Source organism: Poromitra crassiceps, assembly GCF_964638095.1.
Source record: "Poromitra crassiceps genome assembly, chromosome: 1".
NCBI lineage: Eukaryota > Metazoa > Chordata > Actinopteri > Beryciformes > Melamphaidae > Poromitra > Poromitra crassiceps.
In genome coordinates, this window is record NC_139623.1 from 28,151,151 (window position 1) to 28,172,102 (window position 20,952).

The 20,952-nt window shown below is 42.9% G+C and overlaps 1 protein-coding gene across 1 annotated transcript in view; it reads right to left on the bottom strand.

Annotated features, from left to right (window-relative positions):
* npas2 (neuronal PAS domain protein 2) overlaps positions 1–20,952 on the bottom strand; it is a gene marked incomplete at its 3' end in the record, with an annotated part of 50,296 nt that overhangs the window by 12,214 nt on the left and 17,130 nt on the right. The window contains 11 exon segments of the mRNA XM_083638070.1: positions 1,350–1,523; positions 7,214–7,297; positions 7,437–7,532; positions 10,681–10,806; positions 10,922–11,006; positions 13,449–13,596; positions 13,894–14,000; positions 14,698–14,780; positions 16,855–16,973; positions 17,660–17,773; positions 19,682–19,802. Of these exon segments, the coding sequence (XP_083494196.1) occupies positions 1,350–1,523; positions 7,214–7,297; positions 7,437–7,532; positions 10,681–10,806; positions 10,922–11,006; positions 13,449–13,596; positions 13,894–14,000; positions 14,698–14,780; positions 16,855–16,973; positions 17,660–17,773; positions 19,682–19,802 (1,257 nt within the window).

The window sequence follows — 20,952 nt, forward strand, 5'->3', positions numbered from 1 at the left end:
GCGACCTCCGCACGGCTTCTCTCCAAACATGGACGCTTTCGAGCCACTGAGCCCTGAACACTGAGCTGTGTTTTCACCACATTTCTTGACCCATGTGGTAGGCTTAACTTTGATTTGCAACTGTTGCAACCGTTTTTAGTTATTTCTCCAAGTAAATGTGTTGTTTTGAGAGCATGGTTGAGAGAGATTAAAAGCAGCACAGAGTAGGCTATCAGGGCTCAGAACTGAAACGGCTATTCAGTAAAAACAAGTTTGGTGATTCATTCATGTACTAATATACGGTAGTTTGAGAGTGAAAGCGCACTCAGCAATGCACATAATAGCATTTGATTGCGACTTTTCACGGGCTGTTCTCACCATTACCATTGTACAATGTAACATGCTGATAACTTGGCTGCCATTCTGAGTATAAAAGCATTTGCCCCAGCGCGAGGTGCGCACGCACGTGACTCGCGGAGCCTTGCTCGAGTAACTCTTTAGCATGTCTTACTTGGTTAAGTATAGTTGGCTGAAATTAATGTTTCTGGCCTCTTGGTGGGGCCATTCCTCCATGTGGGAGGGGTAAAGCAATGTTCTGTTCTCTTACTTCAACAGCTGAGATGTAAACAAAATACATTCCTAATAATAACAACCTGTTTACACAAAAGCCTATGGGGAATGTATTCTCAATGAAAGTCAATGTTTTCCCCAAAGCAGGAGATGAGACTTGCATGCAGATATGTACAGGTGAGCTTGTATTTACAAGGCTGTAAATTAATGCTGAGAAAACTATGACTCAAATTAAACAATGGATAATGGAAATTGAAAAAGATCTAATTAGGCTACAAATATGGGCTATATCTGGTTAACACAGAGCCCACTGTTAGGCCTACAGCTCAGTTCCTGCAGCATATCGCTGCACAGGCCACCTCCTTACTGAAGACCTTTCTATTAATAAGGGGGGGTCACACGTTATGTTCTATCCATCACAATTATGTATTTTTACATGTACATTTTGTCATTTAGCTGATGCTTTTGTGAAAATGTAGGATAGGTTCAGTTTTAAACTGTGTGGTGTTTTTATTATTATAATAATTATATGTATTGAGCAATTACTAGAAATTTCAGGCAACCCCTTTTGAATTCCATATGACCCCACTTAAGGTTGGGAAAGCCTGATATGACGACCTTTGCCCTTTTCCAAACAAAAAGTGCATTGCGATATACTTTAAAATCGTATGTCATTTGGCAGTGCTGTTCATTTAAAATTAACTTGTGTGACATTTCTGTCATTCTGTTGAGGAATGCCTAAATGACCTACAGATTGTCACTTTCAATGCTTTTTGCAAGGTATGTAGCGGGAGTATTACCTGGAGATTAGCTAGTTGTAGCTTCTCCTTGATGTGGTGCAGCTCCTGCTGTTGCGTCTTAATGTCAGCTTGCAGGATGCGCGTCCTTTCCTCCAGCTGCTCCTTCAACTGATTCATCACACCGAGCTGGGGCTGCTGCAGCTGGTACATGGACTGCTGTGTCTGCTGCGTCTGCTAGAAACACAAGATCCACACAAACCTACATCACCACAGCCTGGGAGTATTCTGAATACATCACTACAGCCTGGGAGTATTCTGTATACATCACTACAGCCTGGGAGTATTCTGAATACATCACCACAGCCTGGGAGTATTCTGAATACATCACTACAGCCTGGGAGTATTCTGAATACATCACTACAGCCTGGGAGTATTCTGAATACATCACTACAGCCTGGGAGTATTCTGAATACATCACTACAGCCTGGGAGTATTCTGAATACATCACTACAGCCTGGGAGTATTCTGTATACATCACTACAGCCTGGGAGTATTCTGAATACATCACCACAGCCTGGGAGTATTCTGAATACATCACTACAGCCTGGGAGTATTCTGAATACATCACTACAGCCTGGGAGTATTCTGTATACATCACCACAGCCTGGGAGTATTCTGAATACATCACTACAGCCTGGGAGTATTCTGAATACATCACCACAGCCTGGGAGTATTCTGAATACATCACTACAGCCTGGGAGTATTCTGAATACATCACTACAGCCTGGGAGTATTCTGAATACATCACTACAGCCTGGGAGTATTCTGAATACATCACTACAGCCTGGGAGTATTCTGAATACATCACTACAGCCTGGGAGTATTCTGAATACATCACTACAGCCTGGGAGTATTCTGTATACATCACTACAGCCTGGGAGTATTCTGTATACATCACTACAGCCTGGGAGTATTCTGAATACATCACCACAGCCTGGGAGTATTCTGAATACATCACTACAGCCTGGGAGTATTCTGAATACATCACTACAGCCTGGGAGTATTCTGTATACATCACTACAGCCTGGGAGTATTCTGAATACATCACCACAGCCTGGGAGTATTCTGAATACATCACTACAGCCTGGGAGTATTCTGAATACATCACCACAGCCTGGGAGTATTCTGTATACATCACTACAGCCTGGGAGTATTCTGAATACATCACTACAGCCTGGGAGTATTCTGAATACATCACTACAGCCTGGGAGTATTCTGTATACATCACTACAGCCTGGGAGTATTCTGAATACATCACCACAGCCTGGGAGTATTCTGTATACATCACTACAGCCTGGGAGTATTCTGAATACATCACCACAGCCTGGGAGTATTCTGTATACATCACTACAGCCTGGGAGTATTCTGAATACATCACCACAGCCTGGGAGTATTCTGAATACATCACTACAGCCTGGGAGTATTCTGAATACATCACCACAGCCTGGGAGTATTCTGAATACATCACCACAGCCTGGGAGTATTCTGAATACATCACCACAGCCTGGGAGTATTCTGAATACATCACCACAGCCTGGGAGTATTCTGAATACATCACTACAGCCTGGGAGTATTCTGAATACATCACTACAGCCTGGGAGTATTCTGAATACATCACCACAGCCTGGGAGTATTCTGAATACATCACTACAGCCTGGGAGTATTCTGAATACATCACCACAGCCTGGGAGTATTCTGAATACATCACTACAGCCTGGGAGTATTCTGAATACATCACTACAGCCTGGGAGTATTCTGAATACATCACTACAGCCTGGGAGTATTCTGAATACATCACTACAGCCTGGGAGTATTCTGTATACATCACTACAGCCTGGGAGTATTCTGTATACATCACTACAGCCTGGGAGTATTCTGAATACATCACCACAGCCTGGGAGTATTCTGAATACATCACTACAGCCTGGGAGTATTCTGTATACATCACTACAGCCTGGGAGTATTCTGAATACATCACCACAGCCTGGGAGTATTCTGAATACATCACTACAGCCTGGGAGTATTCTGAATACATCACCACAGCCTGGGAGTATTCTGAATACATCACCACAGCCTGGGAGTATTCTGTATACATCACTACAGCCTGGGAGTATTCTTGTGCCCTTTAGTTTAGGCTTTTCTGAACCCTAAGAATGCCTAAGTGTGAAGCATTAAATTGTGTATTAGTAGGGTAGCGACTAATCTGGGAACCCAGAGTCTATTTCTATTTGAAAAATAGACTCTGGGAGAACCCTACTGTTTTTCCCGGCTTCCTGTACAGCGCTGTACAGGAATTTACAGTTTAAATGACTCTAAAGTCACGGCGCAAGTTGCTATTTAGACTGTAAACAGTGGAGCACGGACACGGAAAAGGAAGTGACGGTGGCAGGAGAGGCGCACTGTACAGGAAGCTGGAGAAAACGGTAGGGCTCTCCTAGAGTCTATTTTTCAAATAGAATAAAAATAGACTCTGGGTTTCCAGATTGGGTAGCGACAGGACCAGCACATCAATCTCCTCATTGATATGAATTGATTTCTTTGAGGAATATGTTCAAAGCCACAGAATGTAATCTCAAAACTGATTTCCTTTGTTTGCACTGGATTTCCAGAGGCACTCATCTCTGACACGCTTCAGTCCCAACTTCAACAGCAAACCACAGATGAGCAGTCACTTTCACCTCAGCCCCAGGCCCTGACCTAGCCTCAGATTGGAGCTCTCGGTTCCTCCAGATCATCCTCCCTAACCTCTGGTAGGATTCACAGATAAGATGGAAGAACTGGTGGATGCCGGACTAAAACTCACACCCCGCCCTGTCCTTGCTGATTTTCAATTCTCCCCCCTCACCCATGCCCCGCCCCCTCCATCTTCAACTCCCAGACGTCCTCCACCTCGCTGGCCCCCTCAACCTTCATCCATTCTGGAGGCCAAGCGTACTGTGTCACACCAGTATTTCTGATGTCAACACCGGAGAAGCAAACAACTGATGGCCTTGGGGTCCCTGCTGCAATGTACGTAGCTGGCATTCATGAAATGTCCCATATCAAGCTGGGACCCAGTACACACATACTGCTGGATCACAGCCACCACCACCAAGAGTTTTTACGTCAGTACCTGTAACTTTCCCCATTCCTGTTGTGACTAGCATTAGAATAAGCAATTGTCATACCCTTCTCCATGCTGCAAACTTATCAAATGTGATAAGGGTAAACAACTTGACAGCTGCAGACATCTTGCCTCAGTGCTGTGACCAATAATCTAAAACTACCCTACGATAGATAGATAGATAGATACGGTAGATAGATAGATAGATAGATAGATAGATAGATAGATAGGTAGAATAAAATAAAATAAAGCTTGGCTTGCTTAATGTTAAGGTCTCTGATCAAGAGACATGTTACCAAATGACCTATAGTTTATTAAGTTGATTTTGTTTTTAACTGAAACCTGGTTAGACAGAAATGGCAGAATGGCTGTTCTTATTGAATCTGCAATCCCCCAATTACAATTTGTATATGTTTTTAGTGTTGACACGAGTTGCAGCTCTTTTCTCTGATGTGTTTCAGTGCAAACAGGTTTCATTTGGGGGATTTTATATATTTTGAATGCCTTGCTTTTACTTTGAAATCTACTATTCAAGTTTTATTTATTTTCTGATTGTAAACAGATCAACTAAACATTCCAAACAGTCTAAATTGATTTCCTTTTGAGAGGAAAAATTGAGGGAGTCCCTCTCAGAGTAGTCTCGCAGTGCCAGCCGTAGATTATACCTACGTCTGGAACACAACTCTCAAAACGCCTGCCCCCCAAGGAAAAAAAAGGATATGTGACAGGTATATGAATTGCCCAAACACGGACCTCGCGGGCGGTGCATTCGGAATGTGTGCAACAGCTAAATAGACCCCGGGTGAAAACATCAACTTTATTCATTGAAATGGCTCAAAACACCCACCTACCCAGGCTAACGCCCACCACGCCGACTGTTTTAGAGTTCCTTACGGGTTTGAAAGGCCCAGACTCGTTCACATTCAGGGTATGTTAGAGAGGTTTGATCGTGGAGCCCACATCCTATTCCATGGGGCCCGGAGCGGAGTCCTTCTCCACTCGCGGCGATCAAGGTCCCATTTGTTATTTGATCGGGCATGGCGCGGAATCCAAATCCACTCGTGCCGATCAAGGGAACCCTCGTTAGCGGGTTCAGGTATGAACCTGGCTCAGATCTCGAAGCTCGCAATGTCGTAGGCACACTTGTAAGAGTATGAGGGAGGCCCCTCTCTCCCATAACCTGCTGGCTAACTGGCTGTTGACCAGCACCTCCTAGGATGTCTTGGGCTGAAGCCCACCTTGGATTCCTGTTCTGTTCTTCCTGTTTTTGACCACCGGCCTTCTTCATCACTCCAGCGTATAGCACCACTGGCTAGCAGTTGGTTCCATAGCCGATTGTGCAGCTCGTCCTTTTCCACATCATATTGGTCTGGACACCAGCCTGGAGAACCACCCCGGGGAGAACCACATCGCTCATCCTCTTCCCTATCACAGGTCTGGGGCCAGAGTCTGCTCCTGCAGCTGCTTCTATACGCGCTTGCTCTCTTGGGCATTGAACCCCGAACCCTGTGGACCTGGAGCATACTGCCGATGATGTCACAGATCCAATTTCCATTGTGATGGCACTGGTGATGATGTCATGCTTGTCTATGACATCATCGGACTAGAACATCACATCTCACATGATGTCACAGGAAGCATTGTGATGTCATCGGCGCAGTGATGATGTCATCACCGAAATGTCATCCAGGGACAGCTTCCAGGGACCTAGCTGGACCCGAAGGCCTAGCATATGCTTCGAATGTCGGCCGGCGAATTGGTGTTGACGTGGAGTCTTTGTAACACAGACTAAAACTGCAAACCTTCTTTGCGCAGCCGTTAAATTATTGTTGCCCACGTGCGTCCTGGTAGCTCACCTGGTAGCTCACCTGGTAGCTCACCTGGTAGCTCACCTGGTAGCTCACCTGGTAGCTCACCTGGTAGCTCACCTGGTAGCACGCATACCAGCGCGGCCGACCCAAGTTCGAATCCGACCTGCGGTCCTTTGCCGCATGTCATCGCCACTCTCTCTCCCCACCTTTCCTGTCTGCCTACTGTCCTACAGTATATACAAATAAATAAAGGCGGAACACCCAAAAAATAATCTTTAAACCTTTTCATCACCTTTTCATAACAACTGTAGTTGGGGTAATTTTTTATATAACTCGCCTGTTTGGAGTCAAATAGATAATAGAAAAGGGGGTGATTGACAGATCGCCTGTCCAGTGATTGCACGGCTTGCTGATCACGGACCAATAGCAGGCGGAGCTGTGGCTCTGGGAAACCCCCATTTCACGCGATCTGCACAAGGACTCAACTCATTCCCTCCCACTCTGCTGACGAAAAATCAAGATGGCGACGGGCAACGAATCAACTCCAAATGGGAGACCAAAATGAATGGGATAGCTTTGTCCATATTTTTTAGCTCAGTGGTCTGACCACATGAGACTACTCTCAGAGAAGTTATACTGGCTGACCAGAGGTGTCACCAGTGAGAGTGACTGCTCATTCAACATCTTTTTTATTTTTTTCTCTCCCTCATTTTTAATCTAATTTTATGTATTTTTTCTGTTTTATGTGAAGCACATTGTATTATGTATGAAATGCGCTATATAAATCGTTTGCCTTGCCTTGATTTCATAAAGCAATCCTACAACTTGGCCTGGATGCATTGTACACAAATGACAGAGGAAGTAAACCAACACATCGGCAGTCATCTGATATTGTCGACAAACAGAGGAGAGGAAGGCAACAGGCAGGAGAGGAAGTCACCAACCATTACGGAGTGCTTGCTGCTGCAGGTAGGAGAAAGGGGGAGGCTCAGTTGGGGAAGGAGGTCAAAGGAATTTTGTCTTTGTACCAAAGTCTACAGGGGGAAACAACAGAAAGTTACAGTTTAGCACAATACTTTGACATCATATTTTTGTCTACTTTGTTCAGTATTTTTCCAGTGACTATTTTATCTCCCAGAGACTGGCAGGTACACATTAGGTGAACTCACTGACCTTTGAACTACTTGGTTGGAGTCTGGTAGCAGTCTTCTCTGTCCCCATGGATGCAGACTGCCACGATGGTGTGCAAGCCTCTGTGTAGGAGTTAGCCTCTGTGTAGGAGTTAGCTGCTGGAGGAAAGAGAGACCACTTCTAAAACATGTTGGTAGGCCTATTCTGTCTGTTTAGTCTCATTATAAAGCATGTTGGTAGGCCTATTCTGTCTGTTTAGTCTCATTATAAAACATGTTGGTAGGCCTATTCTGTCGGTTTAGTCTCATTATAAAGCATGTTGGTAGGCCTATTCTGTCTGTTTAGTCTCATTATAAAACATGTTGGTAGGCCTATTCTGTCTGTTTAGTCTCATTATAAAACATGTTGGTAGGCCTATTCTGTCTGTTTAGTCTCATTATAAAACATGTTGGTAGGCCTATTTTGTCAGTTTAGTCTCATTATTTGGGCTGTTGATAGTATAATGCAACAATTAGAATTTTGATATGCCAGGGCTTTTAAATGCTGTATGAACCATCAATCAAAGTGGCTCCAATTAAGAGTTTATTTTATGTATCACCCCTTCTTCAGTCAATCATTGATCATCTGTGGAACGATTGAATGCTTTGCTAGAAAAAAGCTCACAATTCTGTCTGCAGTTTTCGTCCCACATTGTGAGATTTGTGATGAGTTTGGTCAGTAATGATGTCACTGATGATGTCACAATGTCTATGACATCAGTGATGTCACTCGAGCACTCGATGTCATCAGTGATGGTCACTCGAGCAATTGTGATGACACTGTGTCTATGACATCATCAGTCAATGTGCGGACTCTACTTTTCTCTCACTACTTATCACTCACTGATGTGATCAGTGATGCGAAGTTGAGCAATTGTGCACTGAGTGATGTCACTCGAGCACTCCATGATGTGATCAGTGATGGTCACTCGAGCAATTGTGATGTCATCAGTGATGCAAAGTTAAGCAGCTGAGCTGCGTATGCGAGCCTGTGCAGCGGGCGAGCCTAGGAATCAAGCACGCATAGCATGCGAGATTTCTAGTAGCTTAAATTTCCCTAACTTTCACAAAATATGTTTCCTCTACCTAAAAGAGCAAGGAATGATCATACATTTCTTCGTAGGTAGGAGAAAATAAACTAGGGCTTTTCTGAGACAAAGGCAGAGAAAAGTGAAATGAAATGCATTTATGTGCTGTTGCATAACAATATGGTGATTCACTAGCCTTTGACACTGCTACAAACTGTAATGCATTCAGTAGATGCTTTTCCCATCATTAAGTGTGTCACAAGGCTCTTTCACACACAGATTGCGCAAAAATTGCCGTTTAGGAGTCCCGTAAAGCCAGCCGCCTCGCCACAGAAATTGCTTTCACACAGAGCCAAGCAGCACGGCCACATTACCGTGCTGCTGTGTACTTTCAGGTGAAATCCCCTGCTCCCGGATTGAAAGGCGAGCGGAGGGATTTCCTGCTCCTCCTAGCCCAAATGTATATTTTCATAGGTTAGTGTAGCCTAGGCTACTGTATGATGAACGAATTCATTCAACAAGACTTCCCCCTCCTAGTCCGCTGAGCAGGGAGGATAGTGCACTCGCATGGTGGGCGGGCAGATCGATATGGTGTCCTACTAAAATTGGAACGATACACGACCGCCCGCATATCAAACAGCTGCAGTCTGCATAACGTTCGTCGGGGGAATAGTATAGGCTATAAATGCACATGACTACTTCACGTTAGTAGTTTTTGTAAGGGAATGCACAGAGCTGATTTCGAGAGGGAATAACCTCAGACCAACTCGCCACAGACAGCTATAGCCCTCTGAAGCTTATTATTATATCCGTTAATTTTACCTACTAATGTCAACATCGTTTGAGCATAAAGCCTAACCGCACGGAGCATTCCTCCTGGCGTCCCTGCAGTCATGATTGTATAGGCTACTTTTTTTACTTTCACTCCTGCACTTTCTTGATACATGAGGTGATTTCCCCTGTAATTTTTTTTATGAATGAGCAGACCATTCGCACCTTTTCCGGCTCGCTGCGACGACCTTTCAAGTGGAGGCGGGTTGCCAGGTAACCCGGCGCTGTTACTACCTCCCGTCGCGGGACAAAAGGCGTAAAACAATTGTCCACCAAAGCGCGTTCACGACTTTCACATCGGAGGCGCTATCCTATTTCATTAATATTTCATATTTGCACAGTGGCAACATACAAACAGTATGAATGTATGATACATACATACATACATACATACATACATAAATACACCAATGGCAGTGTGTCAAGTGCTTAGCACTATAGACGCTGGGTGTCCAGTGTTATTTCTGGTGGTAGGTGGGTTGGCCCGAGGGTGGGGCACAAATATACTTTGGCGGCCTGGAGCACACGAAATCACTGGCAAACCAATTTAATAAGGTACAAAAACTGACGTTTCGACGCGAGCAGCGTCTTCTTCAGAGTCAGTGGTTTTGACTCTGAAGAAGACGCTGCTCGCGTCGAAACGTCAGTTTTTGTACCTTACTAAATTTGTTTGCCAGTGATTTCGTGTGCTCCAGTCATCTTTACCTTTCCAGTATTCTGTCCTCGTCCCCTTGTGGAGGGGCTGTAGCGCAAGAGATTCCTTCTACATTATACTTTGGCGGCCGTTAATATACCTGGGCGACGCGTAAAGTAAAGTGTGTTGGAAAAATTGGGTCAGAGAAGCTAAAGTGAGTGAGATTAGAGCTCCCAGAAGACCCTGAAATTAGGGGTGCACCGATCAATGTTTTTTCCACCGATCACCTATGAGAAATATCTGCCCGACCGACCGATAGATCACCAATTTCTTTTTAGCCACGTACAGTATAGGTGGCTGGGTGCTTTATAGACTTGCTGTATTGAGTAGGCCAGTCAGCTGCAGGTCTGCTTACTTCTAAAGAGCTAATGAGCTCCTGGACTTTTCCCCCCGAGAGAAAGAAAATCATTCAATTGTAGGATTTCCCCCAAGTATTGTTAAATGAACAACCGCATGTTACCGTCTCAATTACTTCTGAAGCAGAACTCAGGAGTGTAACCTAAAGGAATCAATTCACCATGAAAAACACATGTGCCTCCATTTCTAATTTGCCAACATTAATATTAATTTAAAAAATCCTACTTTTTCAGCAAGAAAATAAATGGCAAAACAGTCCCATGCAGCAGTAGGATTTGTGTACATATTGAGCCGGTGTTGATTGATTGAGCACTTTATGGAGCAGAGGATGACTCACATGCAGAGTCTGACAGGGCTGTGTGGGAGGACTTCCGGGAACTGTGGGAGGATACAGAACGTGCACCGCTGTTTCTATCCCGCGGAGGGTCCAGGGTGGAACAGATGTCCAAGTACAGCTCCTGAGCCTGCGGCACAGAGGAATGTTCAACACAGAAGGCCTGGGTAATAGATTTGAAATATATAATACAGAAATAGTGTCTTTGTACACTGCAGGTCTATTCTACAACACTTGATACTTACCTTTATGGAGGACGTGGCTATCTCAGGTGGCGACATCTCCTCCAGGCCAAACGCTCTCCTCCTCTCAGCTCGCACTTCAGCGTAACTGTACAGCAGAGGCACAAAGAGTCATTGTAGATCAAGCTGGCACACCTGAAGAAAAGCCAAGTTGGGGTATGCCTTTAGTCATAGCAGACAACCCCATTCCCAAGAATTACTTCTCCTTTGGATCAAAAATCAGCTGGATCAATTACACTCTTCAGTTTACAACAGTCATTTCTTAGTCCATTCCAGATGTTAACAGACCTAAATATACAATCAATTTCTAAACCTGTATATTTTATGTGGAAGGGGGACAGGCCAGGTGATACACAGTATGGCAAAAGGTGGAACACCTGCATTTTGCAGCATTTCGCTCAGACCGGAGATTTTTACCGGAAACAGCGCCTTGACAGTTTGCCCGCATCGAGAAAAACATATTAGAGCTACAATATTGTTAGAAATATGAACAACTAGCCAACGCTGGTGGCCTGTATGGAAACAGCATGATTCGAAATGGTTGCAAGTTAAATCAAACTGGTCATTCAGTGGTGTTTTACTGCCATGTAACTAACGTTAGCCCACAGCTAAGAGCTAGCATTAGCCACAGTACCAGAGCGGATCATGATTACCGACAATGCCTTGCGTTGCCCCAGCTCTATTAACCAGGAAGGGGCTCGAGCTACATTTGAATGCATAAAATAAAGCTGATAATATACAATTTGATTCTTTAAAGGTCTTACCCTTTCAAAAGTAGATAAACAGACAGCCCTGCTTAATCCTCGCTAAAAAACTGGTCCATTGGAGTGAATGGAGATGTTGCAACTCTTCTATTATATGGCTCTGGTGTTAGCTAATGATCACATGAGCGGGAAAGGGGGGTTCACCGTGACCTAACTGTGAACCAAATTGGCGATGTTGGAGGCCCAAAAAAAAGCAGGTTTGAACCCATAGAGGGCACTCTTGATGCCTGAAAATGATACAGTGTGTAGAAATGTAACAGTTTAGTCTCAAATGTGTAGATTTTGACCAGAATCCTTCACAGACCACCTCAAAAGCCATATACTGTACATTGGTTAAAAACTGAAAAGATTACGTTTTAGGGGTTAGTCCTCCTTTAAAGAGGACATGAATCAGATCAAATGACTCTAGTTCATTTGCATTTTACCTCAGACAAGACAGGACACTGTGTTAAAGTCGGAAATTTACCTAGATTTGCTAGAAAGATGAATAACATTTCAGCTTTTCACCAACTAGGGCGCTGCTAGTTGATATCACTAGGTTCATTGTACAGTAGTAAGGATTTTGAACGTTTGGACGAATTAAAACAACCACAATCAACACTTAACTAGCCTGTACTCCTGTACTGTACTGTATACTGTACTGTACAGTCAACCTAGTGACATCATCTAGCAGCGCCCTAGTTTGCAAAAAGGTGAAATGTTAATCTTTCGAACAAATCTAGGTAAATTTCAGACTTGAAAGCAGTGTCCTGTCTTGTCTGAGGTGAAATGCAAATTAGAATCATATGATCAAATGTTTAATTTAAGATATAGACCAAATCAGCGGGATGTTTACATTTACTTCCGGGTACCCCTGGGTCCACACATTATAATGGCGGTGAACGGCACAAACTGACGTGTTGAAGACAAAAACAGACAAAGAAGACAAAAATGGTTCGTCCGTGTTGTGTTGTTGTTTAATATCATTCATAACAACACTTTCACTAACGTTAGTGGAGACCAGACTAGCTAATTTACCTGTTGGACCAGACCAGAGTAGACTTGACGCTAAATTAAATTAATGTGGCGTCGGTAGCTCTGTCTGTAACGTTAACGAGTCTGCTCTCGCCGAGAAGAGCCTGGTGACGCGAGGTTACGAGTCTGCAAAAAAACAGCGAGTTTGACAGACAAACAAACATTATTAGCTAGCTAACACTACATAAAACAAACACAGAAGAAAGGCTAGATACGTCGGACAAGCATGTTTACCAACCGTTTAACCATTTAAATTGAAAGTAGTCGGCCGAAAACAACGAGAGGGTTTGACAGCATTTATTTGACAACACGCACATTTAAACCTGCCGCCTTCCCCAAGTGGTACCCGGAAGTAAATTTGTTTACATGGTGACGTCACGGTGATTTGGTCTATACAGTAGCTAACACAAGCAGCGTTACTAACACAAGCAGGGTTACTATGATAGGCAGGTGGATCCCAGACCAACTGGCTTCCCACCAGTTATACTGACACTTGGATGAACAATGGAAGGCGTAGAGGTAAAAGTAAGCAGACACTGGCGCCGTACCACCATAACAATAAGTGGATTTTACAGTGGAAATTTGTTTGTTTTACTTGACCCGTCGGTTCTTTTTTTGTTGATTTCTAGGAAGTAACCAAAGTTCTCAGTGCAAAACCCGGTCTCTTTCACATTCACTGAAGCTAGGGCCAAAATCCAAAGCTCACCCACACAAAGATTTCAAGTACCTAGGAAAAAGCAGGACTCAAATACCTGACAACTGTGTGAGTACAGACAATGAACTCGGGTTTGGAGTTCCACTGGTGGTACGTGATGTAGTAGTGAGTCTGTAGCCAAATCCACTGCTGGCCTTTGGTCAGGAAGCGATAGTAGCAGGATTTACCCTTTCCAAACTGCATTACTGAGGAGGAAACAGTGAAAAAAACCATCAATACCGTGTTCAGATGCTAGAAAATATAATATAGAGCTTGTTCACATTGCACACCTATGACTCAACATCCTACAACACTGCGGCGGGGTTAACAAACTCTATAATGCCTCACAGGTCCAGACTTTTTCCGTTCACTGGTGAAGTGGAAAAAGACATGTAACTATAGCAAGATGACCTATTTTTGGGAGATGGATGCCTGGATCCGGTGGCGGTGAGAGGAGGGTCATTAAGAAAGAAATGGTATGGAGGGTAGACAGAGTTGCTTACATTGCTTATGACACTGTGCTATAAGCTCCAAGTCATCCACGTGATAGTAATCATAGCCAGACGTTCCAAGAACCTCAAAGGGCAAATAGCCTATGATTGGTGAAGCTCTGTGAAAAGAAAAGCAATAACAGGCATGTAAGAAATATGACAAACTTACATATTGTTTAAAATGGCAAAGAAAAGCTGTGAAAGCCAATGCACAAAGTGATATAACGGTCTTCTGAGGCTGCAGCTGCTCTTTGTATTATGATCAATCAGGTCATCATTGATGGGTAGGTGTTGGCCAATGTCTGCTGATGGCGCCCCTCCGGCCAAGTGTCTTACTGAGGGTAGCAAGACATCTGCCCTGGTTATGACTGGTCTTTAGACACTGGTTGATTTGCAGTTTCATCTTCTCTCACTAACCAGGGTGGGACTTATGCTGCAATCCATTGTACTCGGAACTCAGAAAAAAAAAATCCTCCGGTGCTAATCAAACATCAGTTTACTACGGGCGGCCATGTTTTTCCGATCATATACACTGGGACACATTTAGATCGGAGGTCAGGAATACCAACTGGGCTTCTGACTTGCAGCATTAGACGTACATACCAGACCACACAGTGGAAACTATCATCACCCTGTAACGTCACTATAGTGTCAGCTAGCATAAAGGAACCATGATTATATGCAGTCATGTAGGGACATATTAGGGCTGTATAAGCACCACCTTACTTCCCATAAAAAATCTCCCAGCAGAACATAGTAACACAAATTCTTGCTCAAAATCTAGATGACAAGGACAAAGGATCACAAACGCTTTACCTGTGATCTAAAAACAGGAACTTCCATTCAAGGCTGTGTCTGGATGTGAATTCATCACAAGGATCTTCGACGTTACTCAAATCCTAGTGAGAAACAAAGTCACACGGTTAGAAAGTCATTAGTATTCCATGGCAAAGCAAGGAGGTTACTAACAGGGGTCCACCTCAAGGCACATAACACTGCTGTAGCTATTAAAATTCTAATTAAAATTCTACTACATTATGTAAAGTTGCTTGTTATACTGCCACCATCTGGTGATCTAGCGTGAAGCCTTTAGGAATTATGCCTCACTTCCTTTTTTTGTGTGTCTTCGTCATCAAATGTGTTTGTGTATCAAATGTGTTTGTGTATCAAATGTGTTTGTGTATCAAATGTGTTTGTGTATCAAATTAGTTTGTGTATCAAATGTGTTTGTGTATCACGGCCAAATAGCTTTGCAGGAGAAACGGTGAAAAATACATTTTGCATAAAATTTAAAAATGCCAAAAACACTATTATGGCATAAATTAAAAAAACTGTGTGCAATGGGCTTGTCTTGACCCAAGGAATCTGAGAATCAAAGTTTTGATTCTAGGTCTATGATTCTATGTTAAGGCAGAAAAAGTAGAGGAGAAATCCTAACAAAAATAAGAGTGCTTATAACCTGCTTATAACATCTTTTGAGCTATAAGTCTGAATGACATCCAGTTTACTGAGTGTTTGTTGGACATTCCTGAATTTAATTTGAGGAATAAGGCAATGGGTCTCTACCATTTGTCACCATGCGTATTCTCGTTCTTCCCAGCGCTTGCAAAACAGCAGTTGAATGAAACCTGTCCATGCCATACATGCTACATGTATGCTAGTTACACTATCATACATTCCAACACATCACCTGCATTGTACACACATTTTCCACCCAATCATCACTGGAAATGTGTGCTATTGTATCATGTTTACCAACAACTCCAGAAAATCTCATTTTCATGCTTGTGAAAGGCAGTGGTAAAATACAAATCTGATAGCAAACTGACATTCTTACAAGGCACAGGTGCTAAAACAATGCTGAGTCTGTCTTCAGCAGTAATAAGTTCCTGACATTTTTGTTGACATTTTGCGAGGTAATGCATGGCCTTTTGTTGCATATACACTCAGTGGCGACTTTCTAAGGCATGCCTCCCCTTTAATGCAAAAAGCTGGCCCCTCCAGACGTGAGTCACGTACAGTATAAATAAAGCCTAAGTGTAAAGTATGCAGACAGGGAGGGTCACCAAGTTCAGTCGCCGTTCGCCTCAACGTTAGAACGTGCAGGAGGCATGATCTAAGCCACTTGGAACGTAGTATGATCGTTAGTGAGTGTCAAGATGCGTCGGTTCCACCATCTACGAGATGGATTTCTCTCCTGGAACTTTTGCACACTAGTGTCTAGAGTTGGCCAAGAATGCCACAATGAGCCAAAAACATCCAATCAGTGGCAATCCTGTGGGGGGGGGATGCCTTGATGAGAGGGCAGAGGAGAATGGCAGGACTCATCTATGCTAACAGACGGACCACAAGTATGCAAATAAAAGTACAGCAGTTTTTGTAAAGGGCATCTCAGAACACAGCAACTTGTTGAACCTTGAAGTGGATGGGCTCCAGCAGCAGGAGACTGTCGGGTTCAACCCTTGTCAGCTAAGAACAGCATGATGTGGCTACAGTGGGCAAGTGATCACCAAAACTGGATGGCTGAAGATCGGAAAGATGCCTTTTCTTTCTAAACCCCATTCTGTTGTAACATGCTGATGACAGGTGTAAATCTACCCAGTTCTACCCAGTATTAGTTACTTGTACCTAAAGGAGTGGCCACAGAGTGTCAATCTTTGTTTATACGCTGTGGACCACAGCTTCTTGCTGCCATCAGCTTCTGCTGGTTTAGTGTCAGCTATTCTACTAAACTGTTCAAACTAAAAAGGCACAAGCTTTACAGACAACGTACACCAGATGCGTTACGGCTGCATTGCGGATCCGTTGAAACTGCTGGATCGACTCTCGCCCACGTTAATTGAAGGGCAATACATGCCGTACCGGAGCCGTACTGCATCTGTTCCGGAGGGGGGTGTACATTAGCCCTTAGGCTGCTAGAAATTGCATGCCAACAACCACAATCACAAATCAAAAGGGCAAGCTGGGCCTTACCTTTAGAAACTGTGGAGTGACTAATCGTACAGTAGCGATGAGGCAGACCTGCTCTTCCAGCGATGACTGCAGGGTTCTTGGTAATGCCAAATCAAGCCCGTTACAAGAAGACGTAGGCACTGAGAGACAGAAGACAAGGTACTTTTAATATCTACGGAATATAGGTATGCATAGCTCCAAATGACCAATTACTCTAATTCCTACTATGTGTAGGAATATAGGCACTGAGTTACATTAGCTTTAGTTTGATCATGTTACATCACACTGTATGTTGCGTCTGCTTTGCTCTTATCAACCACAAAATAGTACTATGGCCACGCAGAATAAATACACGCAGAAATACATTTGGGTATCATAGGCTAGTACTCAAAAATACCTCCAGTGCTTTGACATTACTGCACTCTTATGTAAGGAAGCCTCCAATTGTAGATGTTTACAAGTAAAACGTCAACACTACATCACCAGGAGATAGAAACCATGTTCTTCTATAGCTGATTTTACAGACAATTAATGCTAGATTTGAATAGATATTGATGATGAATATAGTTCCTTTCAAAATATGTAAAATAAATGTGTTCTAATTAATAATTTGGAGGTTATGTGAAACTACAGCACAGTTTACTAGCTAGGGTTAATGTAAACAATGCCAATAAAACAGTGTGATGAGTCAAACTAAAGAAAACTAAGTAGTTGGGTATAATATAAAGAAAGCCAAGTAAATACAGCAGCTGCACCAGTGTTGCACATCATTTCTCAATTTTGGGTCTGGTAAACAAGGAGTGGAGGGAAAAAATAAAAGACTTACCATTGTTATGAAACTTGAAATCGCCAACAAACTTGACATACTCATATATCGGGGGCTCCTTTGGGTCAATATTACCTCTGGCTAGATGACAGCAAAACTCTACATGTGAGTCACCTGAAAAACACCACAAACCCTCCATCAACATGCTTATCATGTTACCATGGATTCAAGAAGTTCTACTTTCAAGGTAAACAGCTTTTCAGCATGTAAACACGATGTACTATGATATTTTTCTGAACAAATAATTTGAATTATGAATGCGGTGTCACAGCAGTATGCAGGTGAAACAGCACCTTGCAGGGAAACGGCTAAGGCAGAAGGATCAACCAGGAAAGACATGTCATTGTGCACCATCAACACACTGTTCATATTGCCTATTGTTCTACTACATATTGTATTTCTCATTAAGGTCCACAGCTCACTACCATGTATGGTCAGTACAAAATAGAGTATAAGCTACAAAGTCGAGGGGTCCTCTGTTCACCATTTCAGTTGTAAATAATCCCCTACTTTTCTTCTCACTTCTAACATGCAATTTCTATGCAAGACCAAAATAATACAGCTTTTGAAAAGCTTGAATTGATTGTACTGTGACATATCTATTTTATTATGCTTGCTATTAAGTGTTCAAATTGTCTAAACAGGAAGATAGGGTTGATATTGGCAATAACTGGTTATATAAAAAGTTCATGGCAAATAGTCTTATTTCCAATGGGTGAGTCACAGAAGCTGATTTTGTGCCGTTTGACTGCGTAATAGTTAGTTTGTGTCAATCTCCAAGGTCAATTCTGTGAAGGAGAAACTCTGACTCTGGATTTTACAGCAAATTATTTTTTGGGCAAATCTGAAGTTTGGGTTGCTGCATTTCACCAGTCATCAGACATTTTATGAATCTAAAGATGGACAGCAACACACAAAACAACTGCTTTGGACCAAGCAAGGCCAAGGAGTGCTCATGTTTTTAAATGTACTTATTTATTTTAATTTTGGGGCAATTTTCTTTACTTCTCGTGTGATCTTATTGTCTTGTTTTTTTACTTGTGTTGGTTTTAATGTTGTATTATATGTCAACTTATCTGTATGCTGCCTTCTTGACCAGGGCCCACTTGAAAAAGAGGTTGAAATCTCAATGTGATTACCCCGGTTAAATAAAGGATGAAAAAAAGTGTGTCGTGGCTTATTTTGTCTTTAAAGTGTTTACAAGAAAGAAAGAAAAAAATATCTGTCACTTCTGTGTCTTATACGTATTACAAGATGGCGGCTGTGGTTAGGTGATCATCTATTCTACTGGCACTAAAATGAAACGTTTTGGAGTGGACTAAGTAGTTTGGCGCACCGCTTGATGCATTTGACGTGTAGTTTCTACAGATAAGCTAAATCATGGATGCAGGGATTGTCTCTTTTGAATTGCCTCCTGTAAATGCAGCCAGTAAGAGATGCTGATTACTGCAGACGTGACTGTGACTGTTTATTTACAGTTCTAAGCAGAGGCTGAGAGCCTCGCTATTCCCCGTCTCTCAGAAAATCCCAATAGCAACACGGGATTAAGGTCAATGTCTTGAGCCCCCTGATACTGCCTTGCTCTGGATTACTAACATAACAGTGATTAAACGTCTAGGCTAGCTACTATTATTAGCTAAAAGGCTAATCATAGCCACACACCAATCAGCAATCCAATCAGCTGAGACAAATTCGGCAAGCTGCTCTATATATACAGTAAGGAGTGTGTCAAGCCAAGGGATGTATCAGCTGAATCCTCAGACATACATTCAAATGCAAAAACCCTTGACAATATTGATATCAAGAGTTATATTTGATGTTTCTTGGTTGCAGATATAGAGCTGATTGATTACACAAGAATTGTGGGCTATATATAAAATATGACTATATTAAATATTAACTTTTTGCACTTAATTCTCACCTTCTGATATTGACTGTTATCTGTTATAAGATGTGAGTGAATGCAAATTTGGGCAGAGGCCAGAGGAGAGTATGCAACTAGGAAGTGAAGAGGACACTCACTGTCAAGGAAGTCAGCAGTAATGGGGTCACTCATCAGCATGTGGGATGATAGCAGCTTATACACCTCCCCATGTTCACGCTCCGGGAGGAAATTCAAGATATTTTGGTCCACCATATCTGACTGGTGCAAAAGGAGAGATGTATGACGGTCAGTGTTTTGGGATCATTGTCATATATATGCATTTACGTTGCTGTAGAAATAGACTGTGAGAGTAACTGTCAAATGGTCAGTGGTCCTGTAGTTAGGTAAGACAGTTCCATGCTACAGAGAGTGCAGTGGAGTGAAATTAAAAGGACATTACCCTGTAGTTCTGATCTGTAGCTGTAACAACCTTCAACAGCATTTACCCAAGATATTATTCAGTTGTTCACCTGTTCTACAAGGTTCTCAAGCTACTTGGAGATATATTGATTATTGATTGATATATATTGTTTAAATTTTAGGTGTTAAAAAGTGGTTTCAGATACACCAGGAGCCTATGCCAGTTCAAAATCAGCACAAAATTGCTACATAATAGTTCATTAATGGGGAAAAAGGTGCCAAATAACTGATGTATTAACGATCATGACAAGAATGACTAAGGACTCATGTGTCAAAAATGCATTTGTGTAGAAACTCACAGCACATTGGGATACACAGAATGTGGGTTAATGCTAACTGGCTAACATTACTGCCAGTCTGTGCTGTTACAAAGCATTCATCCGTGCCATGCCACAGTGCTGACAGCACAAAAAAACATTATGTTGGAGTCAATCAACTCAGCTGAAATCACAGCAGGCCAAAAAATACAATATTAGATTTGCTTTAGGAACCATCTAAAAATTAGCAGGACAAGCAAGTATTCCTGCTTCTCCATCATACTAGCGCAGCAGTTCCCAACCTTTTTCAACTCGGGGGCCCCCTTCAAAACTTTTGGCGGCCCACCTCCGACCCCATAACAAATACAGAGGCCAAATAATGCATTCTCAGAGCACTTGTTATTTTCCAGTCACTAACACAGCATCTGCTACTTGCAATACCTCCGTGGACCACCAGAGAGGTTGGCCCACAGGTTGGGAATCGCTGTACTAGCAGAATAGCTGTCTGTGTGACTGGCCATTTAGTCAGGCCTCACTCACAGAGTTGGCATGCAGCCTCTCCTCTCTCTCCCCAGAGGGTTTTCATAGTGCACTTCCAACTTGGCGCAGCTGTGCTCCTCCACTCAGGTGTGTGCTCCTCCACTCAGGTCACAGGTGTGTGCTCCATCAGTAGCTAACGAATGGAGCTCTCC